Raw genomic sequence first — 13,845 nt, 5'->3', positions numbered from 1 at the left:
GTCGCTCCTGGGTCCAATCTTACCAAATGCCGTGAATGCGCATTCACGGCATTTGGTAACATTCAGAACTATTCCACATTCACTTATTCATTCGTTCAGGTAACATTTATAATCATTCACACTAACAAAATCATTAGACTAGATTAGCTGGATGTAAATAAAAAGGATGTCTTTGATATCGGTGCCGTAAAGTCCGCCCAGTGCTGCCAAATCCTATTTACACTGGTTTCTGTTCAGGGTCGTCCGTCACTCGCAGACTGACGGCCGACAGAACGACGTAGTTCGGGGGGCTGATCGTGGAGGCGGGCAGGGAACGGCACTTTGTTACAAATACTGACACATGGGTGGGGACTGTAATGAAACCGTCACTGGAAACGACACCAGCGCTGCTGACACCGTCACTTCCATCGATGCTGACATGGACACTGAACTAGACTCGACGTCGCAACTAGCGGGAACCTGAGTTCACATTAGTAATGCAATACTGATGCCTGTTATGACACAGATCCTTATAATGGCACAGGAACTGAGTGACACCGACACTCTGTCCTGACACTGACACGTGTCCTGACTTCGATACTGAGCTCTGGCGCCCATATTGACCTGTGTGAGCCGACAATATCTTGCACCGGCCTGTGCTCCCACGCTGGAACCGCGGGCGTGACCTCTGGTATACGGACTGTTGGCTTGCGGACCAGCGGTTAGCTATGCACACTAACGGCCCACACACTAACAACACTGGCTGTGTTTGTCGACGATAGTGACACCTGCTGCGATCTATAAACCGCATGGGGTCTAGCACGGGGTTAGTCCCGCGCTAGATGGGGCATAGCCGCTGAAGCTTGGGTATGAAATTATGCAGTTCAGTGTCGCTCAATTTGTGTTTAGGCTGGAGGTCTGAGGGCACGATTAAAAAACTTCATCACTGAGGCGTACGCGATGTCCCGTGTTCCAGCCGGCACGTGCAGGCCACGTGCGGACGGCACGTGTTGGACGGGTCACGTTGCCATTGCACGTCACCGACATTTGCCCAACATCATTAATAGAGCGAGCGAATCTGCGGCTGTGTGCTGATGACATGTGTGACAGCCCTGTTGACGTGTGCGACTGCCCTGGGCGGGGATAAGGAGAGCCGACTCGGCCAGTATGAGCGTTTAGCTATCGAAGCCTTGTTCTGTTCCCCGGGCTCCAGCCCTAGCCAGCTGCGTTAGTTTTCCAGCCTCGACCGGTGGCCACGGCTTGCGGCAGGCTCGCCCGTGACGCGCTCGATCGTGATTAATTGAACGCCTCGTGAATTATCGATGGTACTGTGAGCGCTCCAGCCGCGTACGAGACCTCCGGGCCGTGTCGGAAGACAGACTTCCCGGCTAAAGGATGGCCGCGCGGTGGATAGTGGAAATTCACTAGCGGTCCCTGAACGGCAGGGATTTGTATTGCCTGGCAGCAGTGGACTGATTTCCAGTAGCTACCTTCCATGTTTTATCTGGACTATTGTAGGTCACAGGTAGTTGGATAAAGTGCTTTGAAGTGTGGAGACTTTGGAATGACAAGTTTGTTTCCAAAAGCGCTTTTCATGCCAAATGCTCTTTTGCTTAAGTATTGAGGTTTGATGAAGTCTTGTTTATTTCCCTCCGTTGCTACATATTTGATTTGCTCTGTGTTTGACATGCACGCAGTTTTTATCAACATCACGCTCCCCTATGTTATGCTTAAGTGCACTCTCAAACTAAGCCTTTTGCAGGACTAACTTTTGCAAACTAGTTTTCCTTAGCAGTGCAGTTTTGGTGCAATCATCACTGACCCGGATCTGCAGCCATACCTGCCGCTCCAACCATGTGTCGTCGCTTCTGTGCCAGCCGTCTCCCCGTCACAGCCTGGTTTTCTGACTGACCTGCGTCCCTCTTTCCACAGGCATCATCGTGATGGGTCTGGGCAGCCTGCTGTTCTCCGTGCCGCACTTCCTGACGGACAGCTACAGCCTCAGTGTGGACTCCAACTCGAGCTCTGTGGCGGATAACGTGTGCCGGCCGGCCGTGCGCCGTGACCAATATCGCCAGTTCGAGCAGATCACTGGCATCGAAAGCATCGGTAAACTGGCAGAGGGACTCCACGGTAGGTCAGCCGCGCCGGCCGCCGGCCGTCGCATGCGCTGCATGCGAGGGCGCCCGCTCAAAGCGGGAGGTCAGCTAAATGTGGTGGCAGACAGCTAAGCATGGAGACTAACGCATCTAACCTGTAGTAGCGCGACTTGGCGATTGTTGTTACGCAGGTTACCTGTAAGAATGTTTCATGGTGTATTAATTAGTGATGCACTTCAGCTGCCGGTCCCCGTCCGCCGCTGCCGCAACAGCTGATCGCTGACTGCTGATTGGCTGACCTCCGACGGGTCAGCTTGATCACGTGACCGTGGCCAGACGGCCAATCAGCGCGCAGCGTCGGCGGACGGGGACGGCAGCAGGAGGTGCTGAAGGATTTGTGGTAGGCTGGCGGCCTGCGCGGTGACTGACCGGAGCGCGACACGATGCAGTCACTGCACGGCACGGGATCTCACTCGAAGGGTTTTGCGTTGTATTCTATTCGGCATTTCATAGAAGAAGCCAAATGATGGTTTTCCAAATGCAAATTTTATTGCTAGCTGACATCAAGTGTGCTAAAGTCATACGTATCCGAAGGTTGGGACTTTTCAATTAGACAATCACTATTCTTTAGAATTGTGATTTTCTATTGAATACTCGCGGTTGCACAATGGAAAGGAACAGTCACATGCCACTTGCCAGCGTGAAATTCGGCAACCTTGTGTTTAACCGTAAAGTGTTTAAGGCGATAGACGACCTTTGCACGCTATGTTTCATGAACAACGCACGAACAGCATGCCTGCTCGGTGGTGTTTTATAATATGCATAACCTGAAGTGTAGATTTGCATGCCTAGCCACGGACAAATGTCAGTGACTGCTGCGTTATTCACTGCATACCGACAATGTGTGTGTGTGTTGCATGACCTGGCTGCATCATTATTTAAAACCGTCAGCTGTGATGATTTTTTGTGAGCTTCTATGTAGCTCGTCCCCCCCCCCCCTCCAAACACACACACATAACGTATCGCCATAGCACCGTCAGTACTCAGTATCGTATCACCGTGCCATATCCTCGATCCTGTGTCCAGCGTCTAGCTGTCCCTGCCTGCCGTCGCTGGTCTATATTGGACCGATATTCAGCGTCGTGTCCGCCCACCGGCTGCTGCCCAGCCGGTCGGTCAGTCGGACCAATGCGATTGTATGTGTCGATCGATCCTGTGCCCGTAATTGGGTAGCGCCATAGGTGCCGGGACGGCCGCCGGGCGAAGCGTCTGTCCCCCTCCCCCGCACTCTCCATCCCTCCAGGGGCCGTCCCCCAGGGAAAATGCGCAGAAATAGTCAGGCACTGCGTAGTGCGTGTAAATGATAAATTTATGCGGTGATTTTGCTTTACATGACTATATATTGCCCCATGAGCCAGCAACTGTGGTCAGTGCTGTTTTCCTTGCTGTGTTTGTGCAGCCGCACAAATCGACATATTCCTTCCCTGATATAATGTTACCTCCTGCGACCCTCGTGACCCTGCCTCTGGTCGGTCACCGGGTCCGCTCCTACGCCGGCCTGTCTCCGTATATGCTGACAGAGACTGGCGTCTCGAGTTCGTCTCTGTTTAGGTCCACCCCGACCCAGACAGACGCGGGTGGGGCTTCGCGCTGGCTGAACCCTGCCCTGCCGCACAGGAGTCATTCGTTCCCTAAAATGGTTGGCTGAAACTGCTGGCTGCCTCACGGGACGGACACACGACAAGGCCTATAGTTATGACGACAGCAGGCGCGACGCTTTACCCAAGTGTGATGGTGGCGGCACCGACTGGTACTGGGTGGACTTTTTTAGCTGATAGCTGGAGTATACGTGGCTGCATGTTGTGCATGCTCGTGCCAAGCACGACTGAAATGTTTATATCGTCAGTAAACGCAGTGAATACGCAAAAGGTGCATTTGTGATGCCTTATCAAGAAATAGCTTAAAACTTGTGAGTTAGGATATCGTAGGGATTTTGCTGCACTTTTGATTATAAGTAATTTTTTGTTAGATTTTTGCGGTATCGGTGAATTATGTGTGAGATTTGCGATAACCTGCTTCTTTGTTCGGCAGTGACTTATCGCTTGATGCTGTGACTGCTGTTGAATGGTTGGGTTCTGAAAATCATGTCAGGCATGTGTCGTCTCTAAGTTTAATGCCATCCTGATCGACTTAGCTTTGACATTTGCCCAAGGGGCTAAGCTGATTTGTCAATTTTCCAGAGTTATATGTCTCACTAGTAAAGTCTGTGGAAAATGTCAGCCCGATGTCCATCATCCGACATTGTCCACATTTCTCATCCCTGACCCTGTATTATATAATCATAGCTACTTCCATGTTTAACGGCGTCTCTCTTCCGTCTCAGAAATATTTATCTCAGGCGCCATCGTGTGACCTCGACAGCCGTCTGTCCGTCCGTCTGTCTGTCTGTCCCTCAGCTGTCCTTCAGTCCATATGTCTGCCCAGTATCCTGTGTCCCTTCTGGCGTAATAGACTAACGTTTGGCGTGAATTTTGCCTCTACCGCCGGGCGTCACGCTTCCTGCCACAGGTCCGATAAGCCACTCGGCTCTCCCACTGTCCCCTGGGACGTCGATGCGACGCTGTCTCCGTCTCATGACCCATCATCCCTCTGCGACCGGTCGTGATGGACCCTCGGCTCGGCTCTATCTGCGAGTTATTCTCACTAACTCGGCGCCGGCCTGGTTTTGTTCCCGGTAAACCCACGTCACTGCCCACCTTTCTCTTAAACTGACGTCAGTGCCTGATTCGTGATGGACCATCTCGAGAGATGAAGTTTGCGCAGTTGCTGTCTTAACTTGAAATGTCAGATGGCGTCAGGTAATTGGTCTTATCCCTTTCAAATTATCCTCCTAATGGTTTTATGCCGACTGGGTTCAGCCTCTGGGCATAGCTGGACGCTAAGGTAAAAAAAAAGTCGTACGGCTCAGCTATGGGCTGTTCTGTTATCAGCCTCTCCCCTCGTGGAAGTGTCTTCCTTTGCCTGAGTGAAGCAGCCACACATTCTCCCACCGTTCCATTTGCTGTTGTACAGTACACCTGACAGTACACATACGCTCCCACTTTTCGTCCTCACGGATCCATTAGCTGTGGCCGGTGTCGTTTTCCTAGCCTGTTGGCGCGGGCCGGACGTACTATGTCCCAGCATCTACCTGCTGGTCTCTACCCATCTCCGCCTCGTCACCGGATAGCTTCTGTCCTATATTCTGTCCTCCTGTTCCCACCGGCTGCACGGCCCTCGACCTCACGAAATCGCGCGCCCCATAACACGAAATCATCATCATCGAACTCACGAATCGAGAGACATGAATGTGATTGTGTATCTATTCGTTTCTTATCTGTCTGCCGTGAGACTGAAAATGGCATTTTTGTTGTCTCCGCCGTTCTGACCCATGCTCTCTACTCTGCCTTTCTGCAGACCTGTCTCGGGACCTGGCGTCTCCTCCACTCTCTCCGCACAACAACCTGCACGGCCGGCGCGACAACTGCATTGACGGCACCATCAGCAACCTGCTGCCGGTGCTGATCTTCATGCTGGCTCAGCTGCTGCTGGGCTCGGGCGGATCGCCGCTCTTCACACTGGGCACTACCTACATTGACGACCACGTACCCCGGGAGAGCTCCTCGTTCTATATCGGTCAGTGGAGGCAGATGAGAGAGATGGAGAGAGAGAGAGAGGGGGGAGGTAGGGAGGGGAGAGATGACGGGTTGATGAGTGGTGAGAGGATGGGATTGATAGAGATGAGGAGAGCTAGGTGTGAATTGCTAGCTTTGACTGGAATGTTGAAATCCGGTGGGGTAATTGCGCTCGAGTCAATGATGGATTTGATTGTCCCAGTGGGTATTTGGTGTGGCCGCAGTGATTGCAGTGCGGGATTTGATTCAGCTGGAGTCCCAGGAGATTCGCTGTATGGCTCGTGCCAATGCGGCAGTTGTGTTGTGACAATCGATGAAGCTGGTGCTGAATTGGTATTTCGACACCGTATTGCGATGACTTTACGAGTATTGGACGGGAGGATATTGCTGTTTCCTGTAACCTCTGCCTCAGATTAATGAATTGATCCCTAGCACTCAGCCCAGACAATATTGTTCCCCACTCTCATGGTGATGCTTACGACGCCATATCATGCTTGAGTATATGACTTTCGCGATAAAGCTGGGAAAATATTTCTAGAACCAGCAGGTCATTGGCTATCTTCATGTGTCAAATACTGATGTATGAATCGTCTAGTCAAACTTTCGCATCATTGCGAACAAAATGCTCGCCGTGTGTCGCCCTCCTTACAGCTGCACTCCACCCCACAGGCTGCATGTACAGTATGGTGGCGTTCGGGCCGGTGCTGGGCTTCCTACTGGGAGCCTACATGCTCTCTCACCACGTGGACGCCTTCTCTGGCATCCCGCTGCCTGATGATGCCGGTAAGACTTCAATTTTTCTCTAGATTTCCACCAAACTCACTTTCTTTTAACCCTATTAGTGGCAGGGGGGGGGTTGTTTTTATCCACCCCTCAGGTTTTTCGGGAATATCTCCGAAACCGCTGAAGCTACGATGCTGAAATTTTCTGACTTTTCCTAAAACTAAATTAAAACTAAAAACTTTTCCTAAAACTAAATTGGATATTCCCTGAAAATTTCAAGTTCATAACTTTACCAGGGGCGGCTCCAGAGCACTGGGAATTGGGGGTCCTATTCGTGAAGCGAGTCATTTGGGCGAAGATCACGATGCTGCACCAGTTTTACGCAAAGTGAATGAAAGGTATCATGTGATAACATATACAAAGTTATTGTGCATCCTCTTTTGACACGTTTTTGCTATAATAGGCGGATCCAGGCGTCCAAAAAGGGGGGTTATTTTTTACCTCCCAACATAGGTGCCCTGACACCGCCTATGCATGACCAATACAATTTTAGTCGTTCTCTCATAAGAAAATTGTAACATAACAAGACCATTGCCACCCTTTTTAGAAACAGTACCAACAAAAACCTTATTTACTATACTTTTTGTGTACCCCCAATCTCAGTGATCTGTATCCGCCTATGATTTTTGAAAATGCATATTTTTAGGATCCATGTGAATTCCTGGTTCATTCTCTATCGATCGGCAAAAGTTGCGTTAAGATTGGTTCAGAAACCTGGCCGTGATAAACAGTCTAAAATGTATCTGCAATTTGCCCGTTTTTACCCCCCTCTACCCCCCTATTGACATTTTTTTTTTGAAATGTAGATCTCGTTGAGCCAAATCGAATGCCGTTTGAATTTTGAAAATCGGCCGGTTAGATCTCGAGATATCAAGGGGGGGTCGTAAACAGCCCCCCCCCCCCCCCCCTGCCACTAATATGGGGTAGCCAGGAGCCTGCCACTAATAGGGTTAACCTCACGCCGGGACGTGGCGGGATCACTGAGTGCATTCAGAATACCGCTAGGTGCACACCATATGATGATAGTTTGTTGTCTATGAAAGCGTGCTATGATTTGGAGAGATGATGCGAAAATACCGTCTGTCACTGGTGAGGGTTAGTGCCAGTGCTCTTATGTAACTTATTACGGACGGCGGCTATTTCGGCCGTGTCGACTGCCGGTGCCAGCCGTTTGTTGTAGCGCAGTCGCCGGCGTCTCGACTGTGATGGGTGACCGGTTGGCGGTGACAGACGGTGATTTGTGGGCCACGTCGCCGGGTTTTGGCATAAGCCTGGGTCTGTCATATGCCATGGTTTTGTCCTATACGACAAGGTTAAATGGCGACAGGCGGGACGATTTTTTTTCTGTTTTGATTTATGGGTCACAATTTATTGCTTATTTGTTTCAGTAACGGTTATATAAACTGGTTGTTTAATAGATGACTTCCTTTCCGTTGACGTACTAACAAAGGCGGATGGTTGTTAAATTATGACCCAAGAGTTATACGTTGATGGGGGTGTCGTGGGCTTCCTGGTTATTCTAACGATAGAAGTTTGATGTTTAGGGGTCTTTCACTTGACTTTTGCTACTCTCCAAGTTAACAGGAAGGGCATTGCACCGTTGCATTAATTTCAGCCCGGATATCACATGGCTGCTCTGCAAGTTTGCAACTTTGCGCTTAAAGGCCGTGTCGACATATCCGTCCTGGCTACCTACGCAATGACTGTCCGCTGGTGGAGCTGGGATCCAGGGATCAGGATTTCCTGTCCCCACTCAACACTGTCCATTGAAGTGCCCGCTCACCCTCTGGGGTTCTTTGAAGCTTCCTATCCAGTCAGGCCTTTGAAGGAGGCTGAATTGTGACGTATTCAATTTTGCTCTGGCTGTTACGTAGGATTAGTTTGGCAATATTTTGCCGACATTCGGCGCATTTTAGCATGCGGCTTAGGTATTTGTCCTGCTTTCATGTTTGCTGACTTTATTTGCAATGTTTATAAATATAGTTCATAACCTGAAACGAGTCAGCATGCTGCTGAAATTGATGACCTGACCTGACCTGACCCGACCTCTTCGGCAGATACGTCGGACCCGCGCTGGGTGGGCATGTGGTGGGGCGGCTTCCTCATCTGTGGCATTGGCATGTTCGTGCTCGGAGCGCCCTTTTTCCTCTTCCCCAAGAGCCTGGAGGTGAGTATCAATGCGTAGCTCTATGTAGTTAATGTCCTACATGATTTTTGACCTGCGATTTGCGATGTTAACGCAATTTCTTGCGATTAGAGCTCGGGCTAGTACATATAAGATGGCTAGGTGAATTAGTTGCGCTGATTGTGATTTCTGCTTTCGCAATCATTGTACTCCCTATCGTCTTACCAATCTAGGCGACCAGCATAATAAGTTTCATTTGCCATTGACAAACCTCTTGCGTATAGTTTCCGGTTACAGGCAGGGGAAGCCAGCAGTCATTAGGGAGAGGCTACCTGACGCCGCCACACACCCAGAATAACTCCTTGCACAATCAATTAACGAGAGCGGCACCGATACTTGACCTGTGTTCAGCCAAGCCTACCTCCCTCCGTACCCCGCTGACCTGGAGTGTTACCTGACGTCTCCATTGTGAGGATACAGCTCCCGCTCCCCCGGATGTCATCTAAGTCACCTGACCGGGTGTCGCTCGTTCCAGTGTAAGGACTTCCCGTTCTTACCCCACGTGTCTTGGCTGTCACCTGACCGATTGCTCCTCGTTTCAGTGTGAGAAGCAGCGCGTCCGGGAGGAAGAAAAAGCCAAGGAGGCCAAGCGGCAGCACCGGGCTGCGTCACGCGGCTCCGAGGAGCATTTCCACCACTTCCGGCAACGCCACGTGTCCGAGCACGAGCCGCACGGCGGACACGTGCACGGACACGCGGCACGTGGCCACCGGCGCACGGCCAGCAGTAATGTGGTGATCGACCACAGCGCCAGCAAACAGGCGCACTTCAAACCGGGTCATCGGTGAGTGGACGGAAGGGGTGAACAGAGGGAGAGGACGGGAGGAAGGACAGAGCGGGGGTGAACCGAGGGAGAGGACGGGAGGAAGGACAGAGCGGGGGTGAACCGAGGGAGAGGACGGGAGGAAGGACAGCGGGGAGGCGCCCCATCTGCAGCTGTCGCAGAGGTGACCCGGTGGGCGGATTTATGAGCCGGAGGGCGCCGCAGATCTAGTCTGTTTGTGGATCTTCGTCGGAGAAACTTTGGCGTTGGATGCGGTCGGCTGTCGGCACCAGGTCGGCGCTGTGCGGACTGTTAGTTTGGCGGGCCGCCGCTCGGCACCAAACATTTACGTCGGCTCAGGAAATGACTGTGGTCGGTGATCGGTACGGAGGAGGCTATAGTAGGCGCCTGCTGGCTGCTAAGCGAGCGGTGTGGTGACTGATCTTTTTTATTTCTTCTCTTTTCTATCTTCGTCTCTCTCTCTCTCTCTCTCTCTCTCTCTCTCTCTCTCTCTCTCTCTCTCTCTCTCTCTCTCTCTCTCTCTCTCTCTCTCTCTCTCTCTCTCTCTCTCTCTCTCTCTCTCTCTCTCTCTCTCTGTCTCTGTCTCTGTCTCTGTCTCTGTCTCTGTCTCTGTCTCTGTCTCTGTCTCTGTCTCTGTCTCTGTCTCTGTCTCTGTCTCTGTCTCTGTCTCTGTCTCTGTCTCTGTCTCTGTCTCTGTCTCTGTCTCTGTCTCTGTCTCTGTCTCTGTCTCTGTCTCTGTCTCTGTCTCTGTCTCTGTCTCTGTCTCTGTCTCTGTCTCTGTCTCTGTCTCTGTCTCTGTCTCTGTCTCTGTCTCTCTCTCTCTCTCTCTCTCTCTCTCTCTCTCTCTCTCTCTCTCTCTCTCTCTCTCTCTCTCTCTCTCTCTCTCTCTCGCCGTCCCTCCCATCACCTCCCATACCACATCCCTTCCCTCCCCATTTCGCCATTTCTCGTCCCTCCCTCCATGCCACCGTTGACCTGAATGTGACCGTACTAACTTGCCCCTCCCCCTTCACAGGCGGACTCTGTCCAACCCCACGGAGCACGAATACCGCAGTCGACTGCGGCACATGGAGCTGGCCGCCCAGCAGAAGGCGGCACAGGCCGAGCCGGCCAAGAACGTCTACACGGTGTCCCAGACGGCGCTGTCCAAAAGTACGTTTACTGGACGGAGTAGTTTTAGGCAGGATGGCTGGTTAAACTCGATAGTGAAACTCCAGGTTTTGTGTTCTGACGAGTTTGGGTCTGTTAGAATGAATCATGGACCGTGCCGAATCGAATAGCTCTGACTCAGGGAGTTTTGAGTCACCGTCTGATTTCGAATGACTGCGGCTCTGGGTGTGTCTGTAAAGCCAAACATTAACCCGCGCCCTGCTGGGGGGGGGGTGTTTGAACACCCCCCCTTGTGGTTTTTTGCGAATATCTCAAAAACGGCTGCGCGGAGCGCCGCCGTTTTTGGTACACCTTATCATACATCAATTCTACACATGTTGTGAAAATTTCAGACCAAGGTCATTCAAGGTCAGGTCACCAGGTCACTTGAAGTGACCTCACCTCATAAAAAGTTTCAATGTCTGTCATAGCTACACCGAGTGACCGATCGCTTTGAAACTTTCAGCGATTGCTAAGAGCAATAGCATGTACAAAATGTATATCTCAGAATTTTGATATCTATGACCTAAGGTCAGGTCAATTTTGCGACCTCCCCATTATAAGTCAATGGGAGAAAATTGAAATGCGCCTCTTTTGGACGGAAGACATTATAAACACTCCCAAACACCGAATTACAAGTGGTTTAGACACACTTAACATGAAAATGGTGTCCGTGACCCTTGTTTATGCCCTGAGGTCATCTTAGGTCACGAATGGTATCTAACAGTTTTTCGCAAATAACTTTTGATAGAGGCATGCTAGAGCGATGAAAACGCCTTAGATGTGTTCAGATCGACGATACGGATCGACTGATATGCAACATGACCCTTTCCGGTCAGGTCATGACCTTGACCTGAGGTCAAATTTTAAAGTTGACCTTTCAAGGTCAAGTTATAGTTCATTCGATGCGTCTTAACGAGAGGAACACGATGCCGGTAAAAGTAAGCTCGTACAGGGCTTGGGTCAAAAGTTATTGCAGAAAAACTGTTTCCGAAAAAATCGGCTATTTTTGCAGTTTTTGCCCCCTGCATGCAAAACCGTTGACGTTAGGTCAAATCTGAGAGAATTACTCAGAAAGGGCGTTAATAGGGCTATCGAATGCGCTTTTCCGCGGCGCTGTAGCTCTATTGGTTCCCGAGTTATGCGTTGGCTTCTTGGAAATTTTCGACATTCGACCTGGAAATCGGCGAAATTTGGCCTTCAATGACCTCTGGTGACCTGACCTTTGACCTGACCAAAAAATTGACCGAAGTGATTTCGTCATTATTTTTGACGCTCTTTCGAACGCCGCCTTCCGCGTATCGCTACGTGGCCCAGGAGCCGAGTTACAAGGGGGGGTGTTCAAACACCCCCCCCAGCAGGGCGTGGAAATCCAGGACCCCCAGCCGGGCGCGGGTTAACACAACAACCTCATTAAGCTTCACAAATGAGTCATTGTCGGGTCTTCTATCGACCCGGTGGCCACACCCTGGTTGGCGCCTGCTGAAAACTCACCCTGAGCTGGTCCATCGTTTCGTTTGCAGGCATTTCCTCACGCCGCTCTTATAACCAGTCTCTGAATTTGTATCTGGATTCTAATTTTGATGCTGCTGATATTTAGGCGTTAATATCTTTCCTTAAGCATTTTGATGATCATTGAGCAAATATTCCGATCTCATATGCACCACCTCTCTGACGCCTCCTCCGCTTCCAGCCGGTCCACAGCGGGCGCTCTCTCAGAACAGTTTCCACCGCGGTCACCGGCGCACAAAGTCGAATGTGTCGCAGGTTAGCCGGGTCAGCCAGCACAGTGCGCGCTCAGCGCGCTCCAACTACGGACGGGATGTCAAAGGTGAGTGACGGTGACGATGGTTGTGACGGCCTCCTCTGCATGTGTGGATGAGTGTAATGGATGTGCACTGTAAAGTGTGTGGTTGGCATTTGGGCAGTGGGTGGGTGTGTGGGATGATGGGTAGGTGTCGGTTCAGTGTGTGTGAGTAAGTTCGTGTGGGTATGTTCGTACGGAGTGTACGGCTGTGTATAGCTGCGTATGCGTGTGCTTGTGCAGCTTTGGGTGTGGGTGGATGAGTGAATACCGTTTGAGTGTGTGCGAGTAGGCTTCTTTGTTTGGAGTTTGTTTGTTGGACTTGTGTCGAGCGAAGGGCCGCGTCGCCGGCTGAGTCGTAACCCGGTGAGACGGGAGCCCTCAGACTATGATGACCGCGACGCCGACGCCCTCACGCCTGTGATCAGTAAAAGCTGGTGATTCGGCCGGATGGGACATAAAAGGGGCTCCGGTCGGCCGGCAGCGGCCCAGGTGGGATTGATAGCGTGCAGGGTTAGTGTCGAGCGGGGCCGGCCGCCTCCCGCCGGGGCTCGGCGCTGATGGGAATGTCGGGTCGAACGGCGCACAGTGATGAATTCGGTGCCGAGAATCGGTCCCTGGGAGACGCCCGCAGCGATGGCTGTCCGCCCGCGCTGCCGCGCCGTGACGAGGGGTTGGTGGTGTGTCCCGGACGGGGACGCGTGCTTAATTAGCGTTCATGATTGGATTTGAGTTGTAATTTAGAGGCATAAGAAGCTGATGCCATGTAAGTATCGGTTTATTATGCTTATGTTCTTTATGTATTCATTTTTATTGGATACTTTACTTCACGTGATTTTCAATATATCACATGACGGATGAAAGTCTCACGAGCTGTTTGTTTCTGTCGACAGACCTGCCGAAGTCGATGTGGAAGCTGGTGTGTAACCCCATCTACGTGGTCACCTGCCTGGGCGCGTGCATGGAGCTGATGATCGTCTCCGGATTCATAGTGTTCCTGCCCAAATACCTGGAGACCCAGTTCAGCCTCAGCAAGAGTCAGGCCTCTGTCTTCGCAGGTCAGTGTTGGGAAAGGGCTTTGTTATCAGTTACGGGGTGTGAGGAGAGGTGAGGGGAAGGTGTAGGTGTGGCGATGCGTGTAAAAGGGATGTGGGATCAAGTTTCCAGTTAACTCTGCGGTAGCGCTCTGCAGGACAACTGCTGAGCTGGTATTCTGGCTGGGAGTGTGACTGGGTTTTATAGCTGAACTCGCTGAACAAATTACAGTCTAGGGCGTGGTGTGGTTTCGTAAGTGACTTTTATGTCTAGCTAAGCGAACTTTTTTTCGCCGAGGCCTGGGCGGTGTTATCAAGACGTTATTGGGGCGTTCTCTGATATGAAATGATCAG

At 51.3% G+C, this 13,845-nt stretch overlaps 1 protein-coding gene across 10 annotated transcripts in view; it reads left to right on the top strand.

Moving 5' to 3' along the window:
- Positions 1 to 13,845, top strand: part of LOC122383849 (solute carrier organic anion transporter family member 5A1-like) — a 64,496-nt gene that overhangs the window by 42,820 nt on the left and 7,831 nt on the right. For 6 of the 10 annotated variants that reach the window (XR_006256907.1, XR_006256906.1, XR_006256910.1 and 3 more), the window contains exons 5-12: positions 1,912 to 2,112; positions 5,535 to 5,753; positions 6,422 to 6,535; positions 8,593 to 8,702; positions 9,263 to 9,504; positions 10,520 to 10,656; positions 12,347 to 12,484; positions 13,351 to 13,515. Coding sequence is in view for 5 of the 10 variants with exons in the window: in XM_043370645.1 (XP_043226580.1) it covers positions 1,912 to 2,112; positions 5,535 to 5,753; positions 6,422 to 6,535; positions 8,593 to 8,702; positions 9,263 to 9,504; positions 10,520 to 10,656; positions 12,347 to 12,484; positions 13,351 to 13,515 (1,326 nt within the window). In the remaining 5 variants the exon portion in view is untranslated. The remainder of the gene's footprint in view (positions 1 to 1,911; positions 2,113 to 5,534; positions 5,754 to 6,421; positions 6,536 to 8,592; positions 8,703 to 9,262; positions 9,505 to 10,519; positions 10,657 to 12,346; positions 12,485 to 13,350; positions 13,516 to 13,845) is intronic. The other 4 variants (XR_006256908.1, XR_006256909.1, XM_043370649.1 and 1 more) reach the window with 1 other exon arrangement.

Source organism: Amphibalanus amphitrite, unplaced genomic scaffold, assembly GCF_019059575.1.
Source record: "Amphibalanus amphitrite isolate SeventyFive unplaced genomic scaffold, NRLGWU_Aamphi_draft 000175F_arrow, whole genome shotgun sequence".
Lineage (NCBI taxonomy): Eukaryota > Metazoa > Arthropoda > Thecostraca > Balanomorpha > Balanidae > Amphibalanus > Amphibalanus amphitrite.
The sequence above is the reverse complement of the archived record's forward strand: the minus strand, read 5'-3'. Positions and strand labels throughout refer to the sequence as shown.